Source organism: Pieris rapae, chromosome 13 (assembly GCF_905147795.1).
Source record: "Pieris rapae chromosome 13, ilPieRapa1.1, whole genome shotgun sequence".
In the NCBI taxonomy this organism is placed as follows: Eukaryota; Metazoa; Arthropoda; class Insecta; order Lepidoptera; family Pieridae; genus Pieris; species Pieris rapae.
The window spans coordinates 7,468,646-7,480,009 of NC_059521.1; the positions used below are offsets into that span (position 1 = coordinate 7,468,646).

The 11,364-nt window shown below is 32.2% G+C and overlaps 1 protein-coding gene across 3 annotated transcripts in view; it reads right to left on the bottom strand.

The window, feature by feature from the left end:
• LOC111004241 (sodium/potassium/calcium exchanger Nckx30C) overlaps positions 1 to 6,804 on the bottom strand; it is a 56,398-nt gene extending 49,594 nt beyond the window's left edge. For 2 of the 3 annotated variants that reach the window (XM_022275176.2, XM_022275175.2), the window contains exons 1-2: positions 6,113 to 6,804; positions 2,320 to 2,343 (exon numbers count right to left, since the gene is read on the bottom strand). In XM_022275176.2, the coding sequence (XP_022130868.2) occupies positions 2,320 to 2,343; positions 6,113 to 6,787 (699 nt within the window). In that variant the 5' untranslated portion in view covers positions 6,788 to 6,804. The remainder of the gene's footprint in view (positions 1 to 2,319; positions 2,344 to 6,112) is intronic. The other variant, XM_022275177.2, reaches the window with a different exon arrangement.
• Between the last annotated feature and the right edge of the window lie 4,560 nt (positions 6,805 to 11,364).

Below are 11,364 nucleotides of genomic sequence, written 5' to 3' on the forward strand. Positions count from 1 at the left end.
ATTAAATAGGTTCTAGGTTCTCTGTAGGAGTATTCAACCTATTTGAAGCATTTTTAAACTTTTATTTCTCTACTATCATTCTTTTATTAAGAAATATTTTAAAAGACAAAATATGAGCTTAGTATTTGAGAGCTCCATAGTAATGTAACATATTGTAGTGATATTTTATTTATGATAAATAAAAATCGGTTTACTCGTAGCTATTTTTGAACGAGTTCAAACTCGTTAAAAACAAGTAGAGGTCGCGGTATGATAAGTGTCATTCCTTTTATTATAATTTATGTCCAATAGTATATGTTATACGCAGTATTTAGTCAAAATACAAAGTATATAAAAAATCATACAGACATTTTTACAATTTGCGTGTTTTTGAGGACTTTCCTAATGGTGGAGATTCTGGTCGATATCTGTGACAGTCTAAAACAGTTCAACTTTCAGAAATCGATAGATGCATAAACATATACAGTACAAAATCCAATTACGAACAACATGCGTAATTTTTTTATGGCCAATTATTTCAAATATTAAATAACTTGATTATTGGTTGCGGCATTCATTTTAATCAAATCGAAACCGCGATAACAAAAATTGGGTATACCGAGCCCATAATGCTCACTGAAATGACGTGATTATGATCTATGACTTATTATTAATGAAATAACTGGTGGTAAACTATACTTTATATAACTTAAATTATGTAAAACCGTAAAGCGGGTTAATTATGTATACATGCTATTTAATTCTGTTATTTGACAAATAACTTTCCTAGTATAGTTTAGTATTAAAAGTATTCCTCTTTGCAACGTAGAATAATTATGATATTTCGATACATAGCTGATCTGGCTGGCTGGAGGGCTGTTTAGTTCTATTGAATATGAATATTATATATTTTAACATTGTTAAACAATGACTTTTCTGCTTGATATACAATAATAATGTTCTTATAAAGCATATTTATTTGTTTATACTTTATTACCTTCAAAAACATACACATAACAAAAAAAGCAGTTTATAAAGCAACGGGCGGCCTTATCGCTTACAAGCGATTTCTTCCAGGCAACCCAAATGTGAAACAAAGACAAAGAAATTACATTTTCACTGTTAAAAATACTTTTTCCAGTTTTTCATTATTGGTGCAAGTCACTCACTTTGGTACTGAAAGTGTATAGCTAATTTTAATATCTTATAAAACGAATGGAAAAAAACCTTAGAAGTTAATGTTTGGATTTAAAAATTATACAATAATCCGTACTTTAACGTGTTAACTGGGTTGGAAAATTTTTAAGCGATAATCGCTTAACGAAGTCCAAACTTCAGTACTACGTTTGTTTTAGAATTTCCAAGTTATTTGTAACTTTAATATGTAGCATCAAACCAATAAAACTTGTTATAGAAATGTTCAAAAACAACTTGATTTAGAGGTTTTATCTCGCTACATACATGTCACAGCGCAAAATTGCCGTGCCTTTGATATATTCGCTCATATGAATCTTAAAATGGCAATACGCCAAATCGTATAACTTCAAACTGCTAAGTATATCGAAATATTAAGGTACTTAAATATAATACCTATATTTAGCATTTGTATATTATTCAATAGTACGTATTGTTCCGGTTTTAATCAAACAAATTAATATCATTAAAGGAAATACTACACGGTCACAGTTTCTGAAGAATAATGATATAAAATCAATGTTAATTATTTAAAATAAATTCATTTTCATCTTACTTTCTAGAGCCATTGAAAAAGTTAACATTTACTTAAATTAATTGGGTCTGCCGTATAGCTACTAATCGTGCTGTATTATACGTAAATCAAGACATATTTCTAATGAATAGTTTAAATAATTACTTAACAGTAGATACAATAGATAATCCTACCTCATCATAGCTTCCATTTTTGAAGCATTCTTACGTCTAGAAAGTGCTTTATAATAATTTTAGTATGGGTATTAAATTCATGCTTTTTTGTGCCGTGCTTTTTATAATTTGGGTGTTACTACTGTGCCCTGTTCACATTTCCCTCCCTAATTGACGCGTAAACACCGTGGAGGTATTGTATTACTCAATTGCATAAATTAATGCACAAGCATATCATGCAGTTTTAGTAGTCAAATTTATTATATATTACATATTACTTACACAAAGCAAATTTGTATCTACCAGTTGTACTATATACTTTTAATTCTCGATAATATAGTATATTGAAAAATCATACAATATGCACTTACCATTTGAAAATAAGCTAGCCGAGGCTTTAGTAGAAGCTGAAGAAGAAAAATAGAAAAGAAAAGATGCTTAGAAGAGGCAACAACTCACCAAAGTTTGAGCGGCAGACTGGTGCTGGAAAAATAGGCTTCAGTCAGTTAAGCCATTATAGTGTCAAGGAAAAACGAAATTATTGAACCACAGAGAAGAGAAAGAGTTATAAGGCCTGGGTTGAATATATTCCTAAATGTTGATGATACAACTTAAAGCGCGAATTACCCCTTCCATCTGTCAAATGGTCTTCGAATTTTGACAGATGAAGGCTTAATTCGGACATAGTCGTGCCTCAAAGGCATGTCTTAAAATGAAATTTCAGCTGAGGAACACAAAGCTTATATCCCAAAATGTCAATGCAATTTTAAATAAATGATGTTGTTATTAATCTAAAATGATTTAATCGATTTATTACAAGGTTTTAGCGCTCGCCTTTATACCACATACACTTTGTCGCTGTGATAGATAAAAAAAATATCATTTAAACCACGTTTAGCTTAAGGAAAAATATTAGATAGAAAATAAGACACAATTGTTTTAAAGTAAAATTATTTTGGAGGTTGCATTTGTCAAAAATAAAGTAAAATTCAAATAAACTTATGAAATAAAATATATCTCGAAATAAATCTGTTTAAATACAATCCTGTTTAACTAAAATACTATTTTGTCTGTTCTGTATAAATAAATAGTGTTTATGCTGTAATGAAAAGACATTATTAGGCAACAGGCTGTATATTAATAAGACAAGTTCATACTTAAGGTATAAATTGAAATGTAAGCTAACCTATTTTTCAGAATACAAAGCCACTAAATTTTATTCGAATTATTCACTGCAATAAAGTGGGAATTTAAGTTAAGAATCAGAGCATAGTTCAAGAACAAAGGGACCAAAATTCGAGAACACTCGAAATCTTTATAAATTACTGCGGACGTTCAATAGATTTTACTTCACGATATCGCAGTGGTTATACAAGCTTAACATTTCTTTTACGATATAATCAATTTTGTAAACCTTTTTTTAGTAAGATAAATGTACTTAACATGGATAAAACTTTTATATTATAAATAGGATATAAAATAAATAAATAGGATATACGTCTGCATTGTTACAGGTAATTTTTTTAAATTAAAATAATTCATTATTATTTCATGTTTGAATCCTATTATGGAATAAAGGTATAAGAGATATAGACGGTACAGTCATCTTAGGATTTATGTATATAAACAATAAATAATACATTTTGTAGCTTCATTAAAAACTTCCGTATTGGCAACACGTCTTCTGTGAACTAAAAAATATAGACCCAAATTATCCTGCCATGTAGAATCTGGCTATCTTCCAAACGGTCCTGCGTACTTTCAATAACATTGGCCAAATGTTGAATTTATGCCCATTTGCAAGCTCGGCCACACTTAATAGCCGGTGGAGGCCAGAATCGATAACGAATTTATGTTTCAACTTTGACAAGGCGATGAGATTTGTTCTATAACGAAGTCACTTCTGTTTTCTTGACATTTTTGAATTGGCTGTGCACCATATCAGTAATTTAAAAACTGAACAATGTTTTAATGTACTCTCATACATATGACACTGGCTATTTTTTGTATAAATATACACGGGGATATTTTGCATTCTAATGGTAAAAGTTTTGAGATTGATCCAGCAGTTGGTTATTAACACCAACAATAACAACAAAGATATAGCTAACTACGTTTTTATTAAAAAATCCATAAATATAATAAGAAAATTTAATTATAACTAGTAAAATTTATATCTTGTAATCAGCAACTCCTAATATCGAAGATATGTTTTAGATTTCCTAATAAACAAGTGCGAGCGCAAATTAATTACAATTAAGTTCGACTTGCGATTTACACCACCGACCGACTAAATTCTGTATAGTCTGTATTTCTCATTGTTTCTATTTAGAACGGAGTATTTTCTATTTTAGAATATCTGCCTTTTTACAGATAAAGTTGTCTTCGTGACATTTCAAATGTGTTTTTTATTCTCGCAAATGCAACGCAGCTTTTTATTAATTGCGAGATGACGTACCTACAAGCGCGCTTCAAATGTAATTTACATTTTAAGTTTTCATTAAGTATAATGATGTTCTTTCTATTGTTTTTGATTGTGCATATTTTTATTGTTTTCGATTTTTGTTTTTTTGATCAGTTTGACCAGTATGTATAAGGGTTATAAGTAAACTCTGTGAATGTACTGTACTAATGTAATTGAGATGATATTTCATATTAAAATATGATTAATATGAATGTTGTCAAATATAGCTTTTTTGGAAAATAGTTTAAGTTTTATCGATATACTCGTTAATAAATAATGAGTTATAATTTCTACTGTCCAGTAGATTGGTTTTTATTTATCTTTATTTATATAAGCAACGCTTTTGAAATAGGATTTTTAAAGTGTCTAAATGAACAAAACACGTCGGGCAAAATGGAATGGGCTTAAATAATATAAAAATATATTTGTTAAATCACTTAGCAGTTTTCGTACTTGCACGGAACCTTGCAAATGGAACCTTAACCATCCTTGCAACCATCAAGTGAAGAGCGTACCAATTCCAAGCCCCCAGGCATTAAAAGTGTCCATGGGTGGTGAACTTAAGAGCAGCTAAGCCTCTTAAAATAAATATCTACACATTCAGTAAAAACTACATTGTATTATTGACGTAACTACATAGTATGTAATCTAAATAAATGTAAACATGATTGAAATTAATCGGCACGTCTTTATAAGTGCAAATATTTATCCAAACATGAATAATTTTTTTTTAAAATGACGTCCCTTATTAAGCAAAATCTTTTTTAAAAATCTCGTCACATGAGTTAATCCGTGTTAAGCCATAGTATACATCATTTTAATAGCTTGGCTATTACGCCCAGGCTTAAGCCATTACCCTATTACGCTACGTAACCAACGCTACGGCGTAGGCTCGTAGAACCACGTAGCCCCGAAGAATCGTAGTGACCTTAATGTGCAAAATTTATTTATTTAAATTCTTTTGATTTTTATTTTAAAATTATCTAAACGCCTTTCAAACGTTTAAAAATTTTATTATTTAGCAAGAGCAAAACGCATCTGGAATAATTTTGTGTAATGTGATTAAAGATATAGATGGATACTAAATAAATTTTGTAAAAAGTAATTCATAGCCTATTAAAATTCATAGTGTGTATATTACACATACACCGTACTTATAAAAATCTGAGTATTTATCTAATATTCCACAAAATATTTTATAAAGAACCCAATCTTGAGCACTTTGTGTACTAATATTGATGATTGTAATTTTATACACTTATATGGGCGTCCCCCAACCGAAAAGGTACCCTTTGAATCACTTCAACAGAAAGACGGGACATTAATCAGTTGAATGTAAAAATACCCACGTGATCACGTTAACATTATGTAAGAGGCAAGACAGGGCGTAGTAGTAGTAGCCATAACAACGCATAACAAACACCCCTTATAATATAAACACCTTTATGGTAATATTTTTACTCTATTATTATACTCGTAGTTTAAAGATCAGATATATATGTTAGAAGTTTTATATCGTCAATAGATTAATATTGTAGGGCTGCGTGAGATTAAAGGCAATCGCTGAATTATATATGCTAATAGCTATAATACTAAATAACAGTGATAACACGACATCGATCTAAATAGCCACTAAACATGAAAGGCTTCTTCAGGCTCTAATCTATCCCTAATTTGGATTACGACAGTACAATAAAAGCGCATGAACATGTAATTGTATGGAACGTTCATGACAACTGTTATTGGACCAATTAGGAGGTGCATGCGGGGCTGTGCGGGCGAGCTCACCGTAGGCATCAGCTGATCTGTACTCCTGACCCTCGTCACCTTGTTCTTATATATCAGCTTCTTCAGCGCCTTCTCCACCGGCTGGTTCCATCGCATGAATAGCACGTACGCTCCATACAACGAGAAAAGCACCAACGCTTCTTGCCAGTAGATTTCATTATCACGGAAACAGTATATCAACACGAGGAGGCTGATGGAATAGAAGGTGCAGTCGCGGAACAACGGCCACCAAGTTAGAGTAAGCGTAGTGCGCGAAAAGAGCGCACAAGCACCGATTACAAAGAGAATATTAAAGACCGCGGAACCAACGATCGTCCCGATCCCGACATCGTCAAAAGAAACGAACACTCCAATGATAGAGGTGAAAAGTTCGGGCGCGGAGCCACCGGCTGCCATGAACGTTGCACCGGCAACATCGTCGCGTATCGCGAGCCTCTCAATTATCACGTCTAACGCTGGCACGAAAAACTCGTCGCATACTATGGCCAGAGCAACGAACATATAGCCCATGCCAATTATGTGGAAGATGACAGCTCCAGAACGTCGCTGCTCTTCGGTGAAGAGGTCAGTGGGGAAGAGAGGAGCTTTCTCCTCATCAGGAAATGAGGTGGTGGTGAGGTTAGTCTCATTTGCCCGCGCCGCCGCTAGCAGCGCCAGCAGCAGCGCGCCTCCCATGCCGCGCGGACGGCCGCTCCGACCACACTGAAGCAACTCCGTACGCGATTTCAGTCACTAGGGAGGAGATTCGATACAGGGATCGAGTAATATCGATGTTAAAATAGCAGCTAGCATGGATGATGGGAATAGAAATAATAATTTTCTTAGGGTCTGTTTCACAATGTCCGGATAAGTTCCGAATAAGCTATTTATTACTTATTGGTAAGATAAATAGTATTTTTGCGTTTCACGACTGTCAGATAGCGCTATAGCGCTATAATAATATACTTTGCATAAGATACTTCGCATTTCATGACGTATACGTCATGAAATGCGAAGTATCTTATTTGGAACTTTTATATTTCGAATAATTTATGTGTTGCATAGCTATTTGGCACTTTATCCATACATTGTGAAACAGGCCCTTAGTCTAAGACCAATTCACATTAGATTTAACGAAATATTAAAAGATTTCAACATCGAAGTATATTAATGTCCGTTAACTTTAAATTAAATTAAATGTATTTTATATTATTTTGATTAAAATTAATGCCTAAAAAAAAGTTGATTTTTATTCTTGTTACTTGTACACTAATTGTGTTGTAAACATACTAATTACGGCGCTGGTCGCATTCAACGAATACTATCGAAGTGTTAATTGTCTGTGGTTTCATAGACTACAATCGAGTATAAAAACATCGACACATCGATTGGGCCCCTCTCTAGTCCGCACCCAGGCACCGCTCGATAGACCTGCACTGCGCCGCGCCGTCGCTGCCCGTTCGCTTCAGAACTGCATGCCTATTATATCTGCTTTCTTCTATTTATACCTGTACTTCTTAGACTGTGCATCTATAGACATTCATTGAATTTTTTTGCAGCCTCTTTAATTCATTCTAAATGTTATGTCTAAATAACCCAGGGGATTTAAATCTTTTTCATTAGATGCTCTTTCAAATGCTAAAATATATTACGTTATTATTATTATTAATTTCATTCGTATGAGTTGTAAAGTTATATTTTTGTTATTATGTAGTAGTATTTTTTATTTAACAAATTTACCTTATCGCTAGATCATTAATTTTAGATCTTTTGTAAATTATGTTTACAAAGCAAATTTCACGAATTTTAAAAATTATTGCCGGCCATTTTGCACCCGATTTGCAAATAATGTAAATGATTGCGAAGTATAGATGAAGTTCGAATTCATGATTTAAGATATCATTGCTTTTCATTAGCTAGAAACCAAATATTATTTTTTATACGTTTGTGAACTGAATTTTATGCATTGCTGTTCTATATACTGATCTTTTAAATTTTATGGTGCTTCTTGCCCATGCTTCTGCACACAAAACTGCCTTTTGGAAAGGGCAACTAGAATCATCTTTATATTTTATTTAACGTTCAAAAGTGTCATTTTATGTGGTCTAATTAAAATAGATGACTTGATTTGATTTAAGCCACTGATATTATATCTAAGTAACATCGTATGTAATAAAAATTGATGTATAATCTTGATTGAGAGAGTTGAACTCGCGGAAGCCACAATAATAGGAAAGAAGATACTCCAAGGAAGTAAAATATACTTCATAACAAAACTGTATATCGTGCGTTTAAAATTAACGGATTTTTTTAAATATATTAGTATGCAATGCATTCACGTAACTCTACTTATTTTGCTAAAGATCTAAAATGGTTTGATGGATTATAACCTCAGGGTTGTCGTTTGCCTTTCGTTTATGATAGAAATTATTACGGTCATAAAATTTATTGCTCACATAAGAGCTTTATTGGATATTATAATGTCATATTTTAATAATCAAAATTTGTTTTTATTTTTAATCTATAACCGTGTTGTTGTGTTTGTTTTGACTCAGTTCTTGGTAGATGCCCAGGGTTCTGTTCCCCACAGACAATTATTTAATGGGTTCGAAATAATTACCATTGCATTAATACATAAATATATTTGGACTACATATTGTGTCAACATTACTTAGAAATGTTGAACTGATACAATGAATGAAATAAAATCAAAACCACACTTTTCTGGAAGAAGTTACTTACTGCAGATACATATCACAGTGCTGATGGTAGTTTGGTTGGATGGTTTAGCTAAAAAAGTACTCTATGATTTATTTAGTAGTTAGTAGTACTAAACGATTTCGTATAATTTGAATACGTATTTGTTATTCGGAAAATAATGATATTGATAATGATATTTCGAACAGTAACGTATAACTCTCATTGCTGAGGTAGAGAGGGTGAGTTCAATCCCGGCTGTGCAGCAATGGACATTCTATGTGCGTATTAACACTTACTCGTACACCGGAAAACATCGTAAAGAATGACCCAATATGTCGACGGCGTGTGTCAGACACAGAAGATTGATCACCTACAAACCTATTGGAAAAATAAATGATCACGATTACTGATACAGAAATCTGAGGCCCTGGCCTAAAAGGTTGTAGCGTCATTTTCATTCTGATATAGTTAGTATGCATCTCGATTTTCCATACAATTAACGAGTAGAGAGTGCTGTTTGCATTGTTTTGCGCGGTTTTAATGAGATACGCGCGGTTTGCCTCACAGCTGCTCTATAGGTGAATACGTAATTAAAATTTTATTAATTCTGGTTATAGGGGTGAATAGTATGTTTATAAATAATATTCGAAAATATTTGTAGGATTCATATTCTCGTTAATACAAGTCCAGTGAAAATGTTAAAAGATCGTTCATTCGATTGTAGGTAATTGATCAAACTGAAGACCAATTGTTTCGCATGTTTATGGTAGAACTATAGATCAATAGTTATTTGATGTCTGTATTTGTAACTTACATTTACAGAGCAGATTAAAGCAGTGAGGAAGACTGTAAATAAATTGATTTTAAATACCACAGACCTGTTTTATGAATGTACCTATATGTATATGGATATATATATATTGTATAGAAGCTGCAATTTCTAAATATAACACTATTTGTTTTATACATAGATACATAGAATACTATGTAATATGTTAGTATGAAGCAGTATTGTCCAAAGAACAGACGGGACAAAAACCATTTTTTTTATGGCTTTAATTAAATTTAATTTTAACCATTTCTTGCTTGATAATTTAATTTGACATTTAAATTTTGAAAAATGGATTCTTTTATCGTCTTTTAAGAACGAATTTAATACTTTGACTTTAAGGTAAAACCAAATTACTAGATAAAAACCTATAACCAATGTACAGTAAAGTACAGGGGGTCTAGTCAAGACAGATTAACAGTAGTGTATGTAGAAAGTCGAAAACTAAATTTGTATGAAAACGACAGCTGTAGTTGGTACCAACTACAGCTGTCTACTGTTAAGCCGTTTTGACTAGACCCCCTGGATTAACAAACAGGGATCTGTGACCTTACCCCGTAGTTTTAATATGGATTACGATTGTAATATAAATTTTTAGCAACAGCGTTACATATTATATTGAAATTGTAAACTGAAATTAATTTTGGCAGGGAATTATCCCACTACTAGACAATAATTAAGTAATCATAATTGGTATAGATAAATTTTAAATTTATTAGTGTTATGAGCTATAACAAGCTTTTTTGTTTATGTACTTATGTCTATGAATAAATATGTAAACGATAGGTTTTTTGTTACTTTTGCTACGCTGCCTCTAATTCGAAAAGGTATTTTCTGTTTCTTTCGACTAGATACGCTAGTAGATACGTTATTATAAAACGAAAATACTTAAGCGCACATAGTTATTTGGTAAGCGTTTTCTATAGCTAAGCCGCAACTATGTGCCGACGCACGGAGTTATATCCAAGGCCATTGATATACAAAAAACCCAAGATGCACAGTCTCGAATAAAAGTAACGCTCGAAAGTGTCCCGAAACACTATTCCGTCTCTTTCTATAAGTGACAAGCATATATTATTGCAATTCATTTTGCAATGCGAACTGTTTAAATTTGTTATTACAACGTAGTGCTTTAAGTATAAAGCAATAAAATTTGACAACCGACCGTGGTCGGTAGGACAAGGTATTGAGTGGAGTCGAACATGCCTTTTTTTTCATTATACATTACTATTTAGTATTTTAAGAGTTTGTTAAATTGTGTTTTAAACACATAAATATACTTTTATTTGTGCATAAATATGTTTTTGGGTAGGCTATGGGTATAGCAAAAAAAAAACAAATAATAACTGTTAAAATTGTTTATTCAAATATTTGGTTCAAAACGATTTAAACCTTTTCGTTAAAACATTTAACGCATTCTTTAGTGAAATAGTATTTTTAACAAGTCTCGAATTCTTTTTCCTTAAGTTTTTAATGACTTTTTCCTTGCTAATTAACCTTTTGCGGCATTTTTGAAGTTCGCTTATTATACGAACTTTTCGAGGTGTATTCAAAACTGACCCCGTGCTTAGAGAAGTGATAGGAGATTTGAATTTCTTTTCAATTTCTAAATTAAACATTAAACTCGTAGGACACACTTCAGTATCACCGCCATCATCCGGTATTTCAATCTGTAAGCAATATAGCCCAGTCATATTAGGTAAGAAAAGGGGTCAACCTCGGAATGAAAGATAATAAGCTGCAA